Source organism: Mirounga angustirostris, unplaced genomic scaffold (assembly GCF_029215605.1).
Source record: "Mirounga angustirostris isolate CCGP_5_RB_7025 unplaced genomic scaffold, mMirAng1.0.hap1 SCAF_1, whole genome shotgun sequence".
Lineage (NCBI taxonomy): Eukaryota > Metazoa > Chordata > Mammalia > Carnivora > Phocidae > Mirounga > Mirounga angustirostris.
The window spans coordinates 68939644-68955814 of NW_026991709.1; the positions used below are offsets into that span (position 1 = coordinate 68939644).

General features: G+C 46.8%; 1 protein-coding gene across 3 annotated transcripts in view; it reads right to left on the reverse strand.

Moving 5' to 3' along the window:
- HEG1 (heart development protein with EGF like domains 1) overlaps positions 1-16171 on the reverse strand; it is an 85802-nt gene that overhangs the window by 31045 nt on the left and 38586 nt on the right. For 2 of the 3 annotated variants that reach the window (XM_045903020.3, XM_064572818.1), the window contains exons 6-12: positions 14047-14316; positions 12087-13418; positions 9973-10089; positions 9224-9343; positions 4576-4679; positions 1849-1907; positions 1445-1605 (exon numbers count right to left, since the gene is read on the reverse strand). In XM_045903020.3, the coding sequence (XP_045758976.1) occupies positions 1445-1605; positions 1849-1907; positions 4576-4679; positions 9224-9343; positions 9973-10089; positions 12087-13418; positions 14047-14316 (2163 nt within the window). The remainder of the gene's footprint in view (positions 1-1444; positions 1606-1848; positions 1908-4575; positions 4680-9223; positions 9344-9972; positions 10090-12086; positions 13419-14046; positions 14317-16171) is intronic. The other variant, XM_045903021.3, reaches the window with a different exon arrangement.

Consider the following 16171-nt stretch of genomic DNA (forward strand, 5'->3'; position numbering starts at 1 on the left):
GAGCACGGTATAATGGGGCATAAACTTAGTTAATTCCCCAGTGATGCTAAATGGCATCCACTTCAGTTCCAGAAGGCTTAGCTTTTCCCCCAGATGAATAACAGCCTTACAATGAGCTAAGGCTACAGCGTCTACGATAGGGTACAGGGTTAACCCCAGCTCCCAGGCTCTGCGGTGCATAGGGCCACGAAGAGAGCCCTCTGGATCAGCACTCAGAAAGCCCTGAGCCACTGGGAATGTCCTGGATCTTCCAGCAGATACAGCACCAAACCTGCTCCCTGCAACTTCCATCAGCGTCTGGACACCTGATGGGGAGGCTCACAGATTCCGCATCCTTCGCTAGTCCTGACTGTGTAGCACAATTTGCTAACCGGAGCTCACTTTGATTATTGACGAGACAGCAGCAGGAATAAGCCCCTTTTTAATTCTAGCTAAGTTTTCCCATCCCAGAGGCAACACTTCCTCTCCAAGACCCAAATTTGCCTTATGAAGTTGTTGTCTCTAATCCCCTTTTTATCTGCTTCATACATAGATGTACTGCAGAAGCTTTGACAAAACAGATAAAGCATGAACAAGAAAAGAGAAATCATCACGAATGGCACCATGAGTAGAGTCTGGCCTACATCATTCTGGTCTTATTTCTGTGCATTGATAATTTGCAAACAAACACACAAGATGAGTAACACTGCCCATGGTTTTTTGTTTTGTTTTGTTTTTTATATGATGGAGATTTGGGGTATTGATAAGCATGTATATTCTGTGTGTGACTTTGTCTCCCCAGAGAGAGCTGGAACTCTTCAAGGTCAAGAAGAATGATTTCATTTTATCAGCTCCTGTATCCCTTCCCACACCAATGAAGTCCGGGAGAAAAGGAGAGGCAGTGTGCCAAAGACCAGGGGACTTCAAGGCTGTGTGTGGGGGGGTGCATGTACATGGGTACAAAGGTAGGGACACATGAAGGCCTTTCGCTTGACACACATTTCTTTTCTTTTTCTTTTTTTTAAAGATTTTATTTATTTGACAGAGAGACACAGCGAGAGAGGGAACACAAGCAGAGGGAGTGGGAGAGGGAGAAGCAGGCTTCCCGCTGAGCAGGGAGCCCGATGTGGGGCTCGATCCCAGGACTCTGGGATCATGACCTGAGCCGAAGGCAGACGCTTAACGACTGAGCCACCCAGGCGCCCCATCTTTTTCTTTTTTTTTTTAAGGTAGGCTCCACACCCAGCATGGAGCCCAACACAGGGCTTGAACTCATGCCCCTGAGATCGAGACCTGAGCCGAGATCAAGAGTTGGATGTTCAACCGACTGAGCCACCCAAGTGCCCCTCGCTTAACACCCATGTCAAACACAGACTGGCTCTGTGATGAACGTGTTGAGCCTGAGCCCCGAGTGCCTCTGTACCTAACCATATGGTTAGGGTCCTCCCAGAGGGCCGTTCTTTACCTTTAAAGATCCGCCTCTGAGATCCCAAGAGCTGGCAGACCTCAGCAGAGGACCTACAGGAGTTGACACATTTCTGCATCCCGTCAGCCAGGTCAAACAGCGTCACGTTGGAGGCCAAGGAGAAGGTGGTTTGCAGTGACATGACCACTGCACTGGGCTCCCTGTTGGCGAAGTGTGTAGGTTTTTAATTGTCCTAAAATGACATGTGGGCCCAGGGCTTTTGGAAAATGAATGCATCTCCATTCTCCAGGAAGGGAATGGGAGAGCATGGAGGTCCAGTGACCTTGGCCCCAGGGTCACTCTGTGGCTTGGTCAGAACAGGGCCCAGTTTTGTTGCTGTTGCCTATGTTATAACAGTCTCCCCTTTGTATAGATTGGTTCATGAGTGTAATTCCGTTACTTACCTAGAAGCATAAACTGTGGATCGGGTATAACCAGGTAATGTCGAAAAACACATATTTAACTGAAAGGAAAAACAGGTTTGTTGGTAATTGTGAGTTAGATAAAAGCCTCAGACCTAGAACCGATTTCCTATTTTCAGGATAAAACAGGCATTTTCCAGCCACCAGGTTATCAGCAGGCAGCTTTACAGAGCAGTGGTGTCCTTTTTTTGTTCCCTTCTTAAATGCCTCCCTGCTCTTGTTCTGTTGTTTCCCGAGTACAAAGGGAGAGAGGCAGATAGTAAATCAGTGGGGAAAATCTTGGCAGGAAATGATGTTCAGAACAGCACCCTTGGATGCAAAACATCTTCAAAGGAACAGATCTCTCCTAAGACCCAGGGTTTCAAAAAACTGAGAGGCAACTGTTTATTTGGACTTTGCAGAGTGAACAAGCCTCACTGAAAAGGCTTCAGCTACCCCAGGTCTGGCAGGCCCGACGCAGACCCCTCACAATCTACAGCGGGTTGACCTAGCTCAAAGATAGGTCCTCTTCAAAAAGGCTCTCCATGGGAAATCATATTACGTGGGTCAAGAGCCCCTTTGTTGAGAGCAAATTAAGGGTGACTCTCCCTGTGTTTGCCTTGTGCCCTCAGAGAAAGCAGAAAACCCCTCTAGGGCATAAAGTTCCATGCCTGCTTTTCTGTTCCCCCAACAGTAGGGGCTGGGGACCCTTTCTGGGCAGCAGAAGGTCACAACACCTTGACCTATGCAGATGTGCCTGTCTTCAAAGCCTGTATGTCAGGCACACTTGATTCTTCACAAGATGGATTCAAACATGGGATGTTATTAAACCCTTTTCGGCTTTGTGTGACATTGCTCTACATTCCAATGGGCAGTGATGTATTCGTAGTATAATGATTTAAACTTTTTTTTTCCCCAGGGAAAAAGAGAAAAGTCACATTTCAGAACAGAATGTCACCTTAGGGAAGACTACTTAAATGGCTTCTCTAGTCACTGCTTAAATCTTCACTATTCTTGGGAGTGGGGATGTCACATCACTAATAAATTATACATTCATACTAGGTGAAAATGAACAAGGAAGGACTGCACCTCTGTGCAGGGTTCGAAGCCCCTGCATGAAGCCCCTGCATGACCCCAGAAGGAAATACTGACATACAGCACAACCAAGAGGCAGATGGACTGCAGTGACAATGCCAGGTATAGCGTTAGTAGACATAATATCCTGCTGTATGGTAAAGAATTTAACCTTGCCCAAAGAGAAGTCCGGCCCTTGGCTTCCAGGAGGTAATTAATAAGCTTTTGGAATGTCCTGCCTTTGTCTACCTGGAGACCCTGGGCTACTCCAAATATCTAACAACGTAACTTATGTGGGGGCTTTGGGTTACATGGTATCAGCCTGACCTCCAGAGGGACTGGAGACTGAAGTCAGCCATATGAGCAGTTGACTATGTTCACATATTGGCTCTCAACGCCAAGGCTCAGGGGAGCTTCACTGTTCAGCAATACTCCATGAATATTGTATACATCATTGACAAGAGGAGTTAACACGGTACGGGACTCCATGGGGAAAGGACAACTAGAAGCATCAAATTTGGAATCCTCCTTCACTCTGCCCTATGTGTGTCTCCCATGGCTGATTGTAACCTGGACCTTTTCACTGTAATAAACCACAACGATGAGTTTAACAGCTTTCCATGAGATCTAAGTCCTTACAGTGAATTATCAAATCTGAGGGTGGTCTTGGGGATCCCCAAACTTGCAAATGGTGTCAGAAGCGAGGCTGGTCTAGTGGACTGTTCCCTAACTTTGCACCTGCTCTGTGTGAACTCAGGCAATGTCATTAACTTTCAGGGCCTCCTACTCTTCTAGCTGTAAAGGCACTGACAATACCTCTTACAGGAGTGAGGCATCTGGCAAAGCGCCTGTCATAGAGTAGATGCTCAGCTGATACAGAAATGGAATTAGAATCTAAATTTTACACAAATAAAATCTACAGTCCTATAAAACCCTACAGGTTTTGGCTAATATACTCTTACTCATAAAGAGCAAGTAAAATTGAAATTGGAAATCAATTAATCTCTACAACTTATTTTAATGGCAATTTTTGATGTTCTGAACACCAAATCTTAGTCTCAGGTAGCAGATGAGAGGTAAAATTTACTATCGAGCTTCATTTTCGTCTCCTTTCTTTTTTTTTTTTCTTCCCCTGACAAAAAGAAGAAAAGAGGGAAAGAAGAGGAATCAAGGCCTCTAGATAATCTATGCAGTGAATTCTCAACCCTGGAAAATCAGGATTAACTGTTATGCCTTTGGCATTGCCCTGAGGAAAAAGAGCATCCTTCTCCCCAAGTTTGGAAACACAGAGAGAAAGTCACACAGCATGTCAACTGCAGATGGGATAGGAGGATTTTCTGGATCTTTCCTCATCACCAATAGTTCTTATTGGTGCACAGCATCTAACCATCTGTGACTATGAGTCTGCACATGAAAAAGGTAAGGGCTGCATGTGAGGGCACATGGAAGAAACGCCTCTATTGGGCACCAGTTGTTCTCAGCACCTTCCTTCTATGTCCAAGAAGCTTTTAATTTTACCATGAAGTTTACCTTCCAAATATAATGGAAATGAACATCCTAGGAAATACAGCTGATTCCCATGAGGTTCCCAATTCTGAATGAAATCTGTTCTAGAAAACGAAGGACTTGAAGAAAGATGCCTTTCAGGAAACTTACTGTTTTGGTGATCTCATTTTCAACTTCATGTAGGTCTGCCTGTTTCTCCACGGTGGTATTGAGAAATGTTTTCTTTAATTTGAACTCTGTCACGAAGGTTCTAACTGAAAATGAAAACATAACCTGTTGGACACGCAACAGGCCGACCCACGTATGGCTGTGTGTTTGTGAGTCTCTGGTGTATCACTCTTTTTTTTTTTTTTTTTTAAAGATTTTATTTATTTATTTGAGAGAGAGAATGAGAAAGAGCACATGAGAGGGGGAAGGGTCAGAAGGAGAAGCAGACTCCCTGCTGAGCAGGAAGCCCGATGCAGGACTCGATCCTGAGACTCCAGGATCATGACCTGAGCCAAAGGCAGTCGCTTAACCAACTGAGCCACCCAGGCGCCCTCTGGTGTATCACTCTTTACTGCACCTCGCAGGACAGTCTTGGTGCATGTCTTTCTCCTTGAGGGTAGAGAACACCTCTCCCTCTTCTAGCTCCCCTCTAGGAAGGTGGGCATCCACTGAGCTGGGCAGGAGGCTCGGACCGAGTAAAAGTTTGAGTGAGAAACTCCAAGGAGCCTTCTGCAAGTGTGTGTGGGCTGCTGTGAGAAGCCACCCTGACCCCTCTCTAATGGCCTCCTACATAATCAATGCTAAAGTAAAGCTGTGACAAAGAAGAAAGACCAGCTGGCTTAAATGACATAACCCCAGGAGGAGGGGAGGGGATGTGGGGTCAGGCCTGAGAAAGCTCTCGACAAAGCAACAACTCTTGTCCTCTAGGCCCACACTGTGAAGCCCTCAGCTTCAAGGGCGTGCTTTGGTTTCCTCTTCTGGTCGGCGTCACCCCACCAGCCCCCGCCCCTCTCGCTCAGAGGAAATGCCCATTTTATCACTGATGAAAGAGACTTCCAGAAATCAGCTCACTGATTCAGGACAACCGAGGGGCTATGGAGGAAGGTGCCAAACATCTGTGTTGGGCCGACACTCTGGAGGCTGCCAGGCCCCACGGTCACAAGACAGGCAATGCAAATGCCCCATAGTCAAGATATTGTTGAGTGCAGGCCTGAAAGAAAGCAGCCTGGCTTTCAAGGCCCATTTCGCTCATAAAATAAACTTGTATTTAACATCAATTTGTGCTGATGGGGCCTGAGGGGGAATGGAACTTACAAATGGGCAGACGACCAAAAATTAGTATAGCCTGCTTTATATCTGCCTCTTATCTTCCTTTATGTTAAATTCTTATCTTTCCCTCTGGACAGGGGAAAAAAACAAGACCCCAAACACAGGAACCACGAAGCTGCTCTTTCACAGAATGCTTGCCTGCTGAATTAAGAAAAAGGCCCACAAATGAGCCAGGGAACACATTTAACATCTTATACTTACTGTCTAAAGCCCTTAATCCTTATTTAACATCTTTTTGCTCGTTCTACAGTTCAGTGAAGCCAGCTGCTCAGGTCTCTTGCTGAGCAGCAGGGAGCTCTTTGAAAACATTCTTGGCCAAATGAAAGCATTTCAGCATGCTCTAATTTGCATGTTCCTCTGATGTTTATGAACAATGAAGCTAAATGACTTGAAAAGGGAAAGATGATTGTTAACACAAAAGAACGGCTCTCCCCCTGATCCACGATGCCTGGGGGACCCTCAGCACACAGGCTTCCAGAACCACCACCCCGCTCCTTCATCTTCCCTTCTCCCCGGTCCAGGCTGATACCCAGACTCTCTGGATGGAAATACACATCTCGTAAATGTTAAGTACACAGACCTCTTCCAAATCAGGACAGTAAATGTGGTCTCTGCTTTTAGGCAGCTGTGAAGATGGCATCACATCGCGTCCCCCAGCCACTGCACCCTGCCCAGCACACAGACATCTTCGTGCCTATCTTACCTCACCTGGCTTTATGGCAATCTTCTACTTCACATTCAACTGTGGATTTACATAGGCTATAGATATGATTTTTTAAATTATTTACTTATTTTTTGTTTCATTAAGCTTTAAATTCCAATTCCAGAATAAGGAACATACTTATATGAGTTTCAGATGTACGCTACAGTGATCGAACAATTCTGTACATTACTCAGTGCTCATCAGGACAAGCGTGCTCCTTCATCCCCATCCCATCTCCCTCCTCCCTCTCACCCTCTCCCCTCTGGTAATCACCAGCTTGTTCTCTGTAGTTAAGAGTCTGTTTCTTGGTTTGTCTCTCTCTCTTTTTTATATAAGTGATTTTTTTTAAAGATCCATGATTATTACTTTGTATTCAGGGTACCTAGTGTTTTCATTGCTTTCAATTCTGGTCCAAGAGGTTGGGGACCAAATGTTAAATGATACCTCCCATCTGGAGAACTCTACCATTTTCAAAGCTTGCTCAGATACTTTATTTTATTTGATCTTCACAATAACCTTGAGTGGGAAGCAGAGCAGGTGGTAATCTGATTTTACAGATGAGAACATTGAGGCTGAGGAGTCATGTGCCGTAGCTGGTGGCTCTGGAGCTGGAAGCCAGGCAGTGGGGTTCCTGGCAGGGGCATTTCCCCCACTGCTTCAAAACAAAATCATCCCAGCTCCTCCATTTTTTTTTCCCCCCAAAGATTTATTTATTTATTTGACAGAGAGAGACACAGCAAGAGAGGAAATACAAGCAGGGGGAGTGAGAGAGGGAGAAACAGGCTTCCCGCTGAGCAGGGAGCCCGATGCGGGGGCTCGGAAGGCAGACGGCTGACGCTTAACGACTGAGCCACCCAGGCGCTTCTCCATTCTTAAACCAAAGACTCCTAGCTTATTTCTTCCAGGGTGTAGCTAAATGGAATAGGTTACCCAAAAGCAAATAAATTATTAGAGAAAGAGGAATTATTGATTTTAACAGATGTCTAGATTCCTAGATTTTCTTTTTCTTTAATAATGCTTTGACTTGATCCTTGTATTTTAAGCAATTTCCAAAATTCTACCATTATTTTAGTAGGGTACCAAGTGTTTGAAATAAATTTTTAGGCCCAGGATGGAGCTGCTCCTGCCCAGGGCGCCACGTCGGCAAAGTGAACTTTGAAGTTCTGTAAACGGTCCCCAGGACCAGAAACATAATGGATTCAGTCAGCCAAGCCCCCAACACCAAGTCACCTCTGGGCTCCGTACTTACTCCCTTGTCCTTGGTCCTTCTAAATAAGGTCAGATATGCAACCCTAGCCAATAAGGCCCTGTTTCAGAAGTGATGCGGCTTCTAACGCTCTACCAAACTCATCCTAACCCAAACCCCTCAGGCAGAGAGCTCCACTGCCCAGGAGGCCCCAGACTCCCCCAGGCCACAGTGGTTCTCCCTTAAAAAGCACATCAAACTCATTACCTAACCGTTTTGGTTTTGTCATCTGACACAACCTTCCTAAAATATCTGATGATTCCCCTCCCTGTGGGCAATAGGAATTCATGCAAATAACACTTTTCAAAGGTCACAGATATTTGTTTTCTCAAAAAGATATTTCCTGAGCACTTTTTGTATGTTAACTATCACACTGTTCAATTGAAGATGATTCAAAGACGAGTCATTTTACCTGCCAGTTTCCTTATGAGCTTAGCTAACTCTATGTTCTGCACTTCTCATTTCTTCAACAAGTTATGTCTTGAACTCAGCACTCTAAAGCAGGGTTTGACCCTGTGTGCAAGGAAGCTCTTATGACGAACACATTATTACGTGATGAGAGCTGTGGGCTGGAATGCAGCCTCTCAGCAAACAGGTGCATAAACTTGGCCACTTAGCACCTCACCAGGACCTTAGTTTTCATTTGTGTTTGCTTTTTAACCTGCAAATTGGAGATTATATCTAAAAATCAACCAGCTTCAAGACTATTAAATTAGATAATGAAATAGGACAAATTGCATGGTCCAATTACAGCAGCTTTAGAAAAATGTATCTGCCTATGAACAGGACTGTGAAGATCATTTTTACAAATGAAAAGAATGTGTGAATGTGGTAGGATAATCAGGGTTTTATTCTCTCTTTTTTCTCCCTAAAAAAAAAAATTTTTTTTTTTTTTTTGCTATGTACTTAGAAGATCCCTTTGATATATATATTTTTCTAACTGCAGGGTGGAATGGTTAGGCAAATGGCGTTGTGCACAAATAATGGCATGTCCGTGTGGTCCTTAGGAAGTTTGTATAATATTTTTAATAACATGGAAAAATGTGGGGCGCCTGGGTGGCTCAGCTGTTAAATGTCTGTCTTCGGTGGGCTCAGGTCATGATCCCAGGGTCCTGGGATTGAGCCCCACATCGAGCCCCACACTGGGCTCCCTGTTCAGTGGGGAGCCTGCTTCTCCCTCTCCCTCTGCTCCTCCCCCTGCTTGTGTTCCCTCTATCGCTGTCTCTCTCTCTGTCAAAGAAATAAATAAAAATCTTTAAAAAAAACATGGAAAAATGTTTAAGATATAAAGTTTGTACAAATACCACATGGTTTCAACTACATAAAAATATAATGCACACTAAAAAAGATTGCAAATAAGGTGCTATATCTCTGAGTGATTGAAAATAGGCAGCAATTTCACTTCTTTCTATATTCCTTAAGTTCATACCTTGGACAAATACCCATTTTGTTTAGGGAGGAAAACAATAAACGTTATTTTAAAAAATATATTGTGGTGCAGGAATCATTCCAAGATAGATTCATTCTCTTACCCAAATTGCATATTCCTTTTTCCATCTGGTAGCCAACCGGGCATTTGCAGGTGAAGGATCCCTGAGTATTGTTGCATGTGGCCAGGGGTGGGCAGGGGTTCAAGAGGCATTCATTCACATCTGCAGAGGACAGAAAACCGGGCCATACTGAATCCGCGGCAGATAGCAAAATCACTATCTAGTCCAGTAAGCACTTACTAAGAGCCAAAGGGCACGAGGCACAGTGGGGCCCAGAGATAAGGAGGATGCTACCCTTGTCCTCGAGGGGCTATCAGTCTATTGAGGGTGGAGGCAGCCAGGTGTACAACTGACACTAAATATGAATCAGGATTTGAAAGTACAGAGAGAGTGGAAGATTTCGACGGAAGGGAGAATTAAGGACTGCTGCAAATAACATCTGAACTAAGACAGGAAAGACTCTACCAAGCAGATGCGGGGTGGGGGGTAGCCTGAGGCACCAGCGCAGTGAAGGCCAGAGGCAGGAAAGCATAGGGGTCTTTCGGGAGCTATAGAGGGTCCAGTGTGGCAGGGGGCAGGGAGCCCACAGAATGGAGCCAGATCACGGAGGCTTGTCATTGTTATTACCTGACGTTATTCTGCAGACAACACAGAAGCATGCTAACTCTCCAATCAGCAGGGCATTAATTTAAAAAAATCTTACTCTCCTACATTTTGAAGGGAAATAGTGTTATTGCCTATCTCAATGAGATACTGCGGTACAGACTACTGGAGATGACTTTTCCTCTTACCCACACTGCAGTCATCCCCTTGCCAGGAGGGTGAGCACACGCAGCGATACCCGTGGCCAGTAGGGTCCACAACGCATTTCCCGTCGTGAAGACAAGGGTTAGTGGCACAGCTGTTAACTAAGAACACATTCCGGGAATAAAGCAGTTAATCACATAGGAAATGTAAAGTGGCTCTAGGTAAATATTTAATTCTCCCAGCCAATATTTGATTTTTGCTTATTTCTGTTGACTTGCCCTGAAAGGTCACACTACTAAAATAGAGCAGGTTCCCGGGAGGTGCAGAAGAGATGCAGTGGGGACTAGACCCCGGCACTAGTCCGTGAGCAAACACAGGTGTTCAACAACTGGATCCCCGAATGCAAGAACGGGTTCAAATCTAAATGCTGCTTACGTGCTTACAGGTCGCTCGGTTCAGGACTGATGATTAGATTGTCTTTGACACTTAGAAAATGCTACTTGAAGCCTTGCCAATTTAAAACACATGTCAGGGGGGAAGAGGTCCCTGATTAACCATCCTCCCTGCTCCAGGATTCCCCCCTTTCCAAAAAAAAATCTCAAAATATAACCGGGCCTCCACATATGGTGCAATCATTTGGACAAACAATCGAAGTGGTGCACTCCGGTGCCCTCTCTTTCCATAGTGTGACAACGAGCAGAGACCACACTCTGGGTTTCGGTATCTAGAACCAGCATTGTCATGCTCCAGCTATGTAATAACTGCCTACTGAAGACTTCGGCCACATGTTCAGGAGAGCTGAAACCCACAACATAACTGCATCGTTTCCAAGCAGAAAAATCGCTGGTAGGAGGAGAAAGAGAAGGCAGAAGTCAAGAGTTGTAACGCCAAAAAAATCACCCCGAAAACAAATGAGCTAACCCTAAAGATGGTGTTCCTATTCCACAAGGCTACTTTACATATCCCTAAAATCACCTACCAGAGCACAGCACCTCCATAACCAAACACCGTCCCACAGATACTGTCAGAAAAACCATATTAACAGCCAGTCATGATGCTACTAATTCTCCCCTACAGTTATCGTTGTAATGACCATAATCGGCTTTAAGGGGGATTTGTGAATTATGTTCCATCTGGTACTGGAATATATTTGGCTGGAAATGAAGCTCCTCCTGGAACCCTGAAGCAGGGTTCCAGCCACCCTGGAGAAGAATCCACCTTCCATCTCTCAGAGGTGCTCGGGTCGCTGCACAAAGAGGGCAGGAGTGGTGATGGCCCTCCCGCCCTCCGGCTGGCCGTGGCTGACTGGTTGGAACTCGGACACTAACTGAGCTCCGTGCTCTAGTCACTACACAGCGTTCTCTTCTTTCCTCCTTCCTTAACGTGTCAGTCTCCCTATCCCCCCCTGCACCAAAGCAGTTTTCCTTTCCTGGGTCTGGACAAGCCAAAGGTACAATTCCGAACATGACATCGAAAGATGGATCACTCTAATTCCTTCTACCTTTCCTTAAATTACGAAGAGTCACGTGAATGGCTTTATTTTCCCCGTACCAGCCACTCCCACACAAATATAAAGATAAGCTCAAGGGCACTGTAAAGAAGCTTGGGTCACCCTGTCACTACGGGAAACTGTTAGTTCATCATCCTCTTACGGAACGTGTCCCTTTAACCTGCATTTGCCAACTTGCACCACACTCTCCGGAAGACCAAGGAGCCTGGGCTTCCCTTGGATCCAGAGAAGCCTTCCCTGCGACTGAGAAGCTCAGGGCTCTGACCTGGGAGCAGAGCATACTCACTCCGTGTCTCAGAAAGACCACCTGAAGCTTCTCGACTGCAGTGTTCCCACCGTCCGATCCCACATCACTGCCCTGCTCTGGCCTTGGGAGACTTTGAGGCACCTTAAAAGGCTCTTGCAATCTGGGGCACTGCAACTACAAGGGCGCTATCTACGGATGTCACACGCAGCCGATGGCATCTTCCCCTCTTTCTTTAGGCAGACTTCTGTAACTCACAGGTGAGAACACGAGGCCCACCATGACATTATTTGATGAGGTGACCTCACAGACACGGACCTACTGCAGCCAGCAGCCCTTGCCACGCGTTCCCACAAATCCCGAGCCTGTGCAGCCCACCGTGTGCTGGTGTGACCGCCCTTTACCTGAGGCTGGAGATGACAATGCTTTTGGCGACTGTGTGCTGCTCTGGGCAGCGACAGTGGTAGATTTAGGAGTCAATACTTCGGCCGTGGAAACGCCTGTGGTTGGGGGAGATGTTCTGAGGAAATGTGAAGCCGGGCTGTATTCTGTCATGCCAGGTCTTAGGGTCAATCCTTTTGCTGATGTGGGTACACTGGTGAGGGGGATCAACTGGCTGGTAGCATCTCCATGGACTTGGCTCCTTTCTGTGGTGACAGAGCTTTCTGTGGAGATCCGTGGTGCTGGGATTTCGGGGCTGGTTGGCAAGAGCTGTTTTTCAGCCGTAGTCTGTACTGTTGTGGGGTCAGCCATGGGAGCTGCTGTGGTTGACGCAGGGCTGAAGGGATGAGAGGTCTCAAGGACGGTGGTTGTCAAAGCTGGAGACGTTTGGGGTACGCTGGTGCTCGTGGCTGGGAGGGTTTGCTGAGTGGAGGACTCTGTTAAGGTCGAGGGCTTAGGGATCCCTGACGTAGATCTCACTGTTATAGCTTCAGGGGCCTCTGTGGGCAGAGACTCCGGGCCTGGTGGCTTTGATTCTGTAATGACTTTCTCATGGTGTGGGTGACTCTGGTTCTTAGGATCTGCTGTTTGACCGCTGGGGAGCATTGCCACAGATAATGCCATTGTCCCCGTCTGAACTGAAGTCACAGGGGTGTCTCTTGCCCTGGGCAGGACCAGGGTAGAAAGTGAAGGTGGTAGGGTTGTTTGGGAGGCAGATGGTGAGGCAGGGGCAGATGCTGTCAGGGACCCTGGTAAGGGTGGTGGTGAGGAAGACACTGGTGTGGGCGCATCGGGAGTGGACTGCAGTGGAAGAGTAGAGGCCCCGGTTGATGGTGAGATTGATGAGAACAACTGGTGGGACTGGGACACTGAGGGCAGGGGCAAAGGGGGCCCTGAAGAAGAAGAAGAGTCACCAATCGATGCAGCATCAGTGTCCAGAAGAACCAAAGTGTTGGACATGTTAATGGTGGGTGCGTAGGAGGGAACGTTGGCTGTGCGCAGACCCAGCGACTCAGTGGAAGGCTGGGCATACTCCCTTTCATAGGACGACACATTACTTCTTTCAGTCTGAGCCTGAGAAGAGGAAGAATAGTCTGAATGTGAAGAGTTCGAGATCTTAGTAGAAGAGGTAGAACTCTCCCTTAAGTCCGGGGAAGAACTGTTGTCTATAATGGAAAGTAACGCCCGTTCTCCTTTGGTGAAAGTAGATGAGACATAGGTGTGGTCTGTGTAGTCACTGGAAGTCCCCTGTTCCATATCCGTGCCACGCACTTGATTGTAGCTAATTCCAGTGACTGCAAATGGAAAAAACCAAAGTTAGGTCAACTCAACAAACAAGAAATCTCCCCAACACATATTAATGCTTTCTTTGGAGAGGCGGTTTTCGATGGCGAGCACTCTGGATGAGCAGTGTGGGCAGGCAGGAACGGGCAGAGTCTGTGTGGAGTCTATTTACCCTCCTGGGAGGACCTCGGGCGGCGGCAATAGAAATGGTAATAAAAGAGAAGTGGGGCCAGCGGCTGAAGAATAGGGAATAGGTCCAAATTCCTTCCACATGCCTTTTTTGATAAAAGCAAATTGGTATCTGAAAAGCTCTTAAGACCCCAACAGAACAATTGTTATGTCTAAATGGAAAAAGGAAAACCCTCCCAATTTTCCATTCTGTATAATGATAATGAGATATTTCTTTCCCAGGAGATTGGCTTTGGCCACAACTGGCTGGTCTCCTTTAGTCCAAGCATCCTGGCAGACAACATCACACATGGCTGAGGCAAGTGGGGGGAAGTGGGGGAAGCCAGAAAGTTCTCTTCAGACAGAGCTTATAAGGTACTTTCTGGGTTGACAGCAAACTTAATCATTCTAGGACTGGGAGTACACCGACAGGTGAGCTGAAGGACTGTGGGCAGAGATCCTGCTCCTCACCTCCCAGGGACGGTGAGGCCGCCAGTGAGCCCGAGACCAGGTGGGCGTCACCAGTCACGGTCACGTTCCCGCGTTGGGTGGCGCTCTCGGTTTCTCTGGGCACTACCACAGAATGCCTCACTTCCCCAGAAGTTGTGCTCGCGTTGGTGAGAGACCGCAGCGTGCGCTCTCCAGTTCCGGTGAAAGTAGCTGAAGTGTGCGGGTGGTGAGCCTGGGAAGTCCTCTCTTCCCCATCAGAACTGCCTCCGGGCTCCGGACCATCTTCAGTGGCTGCAAAGGGGATTGAAAGGGGATGGCCGGTCAGTACGGGGCTGGAGCGACAGCACCACGCAGGAGTCCCAGCAATGAGCCTCACTTCCCGCGCTAAGGTAGTCAAAGGGCTTCCCTGGCTTTTCCCGGGTCTTGATCTGAAACTCGCACTCGGGAAACCACGATGTGTTGCTTCCTGCAAACCCGTATCGTGACCAAAACCTCAGGAGGCCCTGCAGATCAGCACATCCGTTCAGGTGACCTGGACTGATGGGATGGTTTACTACTTCAGTGAACAGGATCATACTGTATTTCTGCTCGGTGATACATAACAGAGTTTATGTCAGGGAAACTGGTGGGGGGGGGGGAGGTGAATGCTCAGCAAAAGCCTAACCACCCCACGGGGGCTTTAGACTTTCTGATGAGGCCCAGGAGGGAGAACCCCCATTGCTTGTAAGGCTTTTTCCTCCTGGTCAGGCCTGAACTGACATGGGGCTTATCATTCTTTTAGAGTTAGTTCTTTCCCTTAACGCATCAATGAGAAATGCATGGTGGTTGGAAGTTAAAGATGGGCTTATTTTCTGTTCTATGTTATTTTTCTTCTTCTTTTTTAATTTTTTAAAAAAGATTTTATTTATTTATTTATTTGAGAGAGAGAGAGAGGGAGAGTGCACACACAAGTGCTCATGTACAAGCAGGTTGGGGGCAGGGAAAGGCAGAGAGGAGGGAGAGGGAGAGAGAGAATCTCTAGCAGACTTCCCGCTGAGACTGGAGCCCCACGCGGTGCTCGATCTCATGACCCTAACATCACGACCTGAGCCAAAATCAAGAGTCGGACGCTTAACCGACTGAGCCACCCAGGTGCCCCAATTTTTGTTTTCTTAATGCATTTATTTTCTTGGTGGGAATGGGACAGGTGACACATGAATAAATATCCTTTCCCTCCTTTCTTGGGTGTATGTTTTATGCTATAAGCTCAAAGACTCTTCTTATATTAGATTATCAAATAAATCCTTCTCAGAAATTATGGAAATGAGGTCCAACTCTTCCTGGCCTAAATACTCATAATCTGGTTCTATGAGAAAACAAGTTCTTTCCCTGGTTCTTATTCCTATTTCCAGACCAGACTAGCTCTTTTTTTTTTTTTTTTTTAGTTTATTTATTTAAGTAATCCCTACATCCAACGTGGGGCTTGAACTCATGACCCCAAGATCAAGAGTCACATGCTCTACTGACTGAGCCAGCCCGGTGCCCCCAGACTAGCTCTTGATACCCCATGGAAAACAGAGGTAAAGCTGCATGTTAGGTAAGCTCACTTCATGATAGGTTTTCATTAAGTGAAAGGAATGAGTGTGGGGACAGGGATACATAGTGACCTGGAGCAGTGCTGAGACAGCCAGGAAGCAGGGAGAGATGTGACCTGACCGGGCTGAAGGGCTTAAGAGACCCATGGGTCCACTAGGAGAGGCTTGAGGGCTGAGTGTATCTGAGCACAAGTCCCCTTGGGCAGAGGGGACAAGGCCTGGGCTGGGGAGATCATAAAACTCTTAAATGGAATTTAGGCAAACAACCCCATCAGGCTTATAGAGTTAAGAAAGTGGAGAGTCATGGCCTGAAACAGAGGGGCTGCATCCAAACCCAGAAAAAGGAACAAACCAAGAACTCTGAAAGGCTGGATGGCAGAATGAGTCCACTTTGAGTGATTCAGAGCAAACGAGATAAAGCATTAGGTTAACTGACAGTGAGTTGGTTTCGGAAATGAGGCTATTCCTTATCTGGCTCTTCATAACTGAACCCTAAGACCTGCTCACACATTTCCCACACAAACCAACTGAGCATGCACAATGGAGCGAAGGGTACTCGTATGGAGGCGATG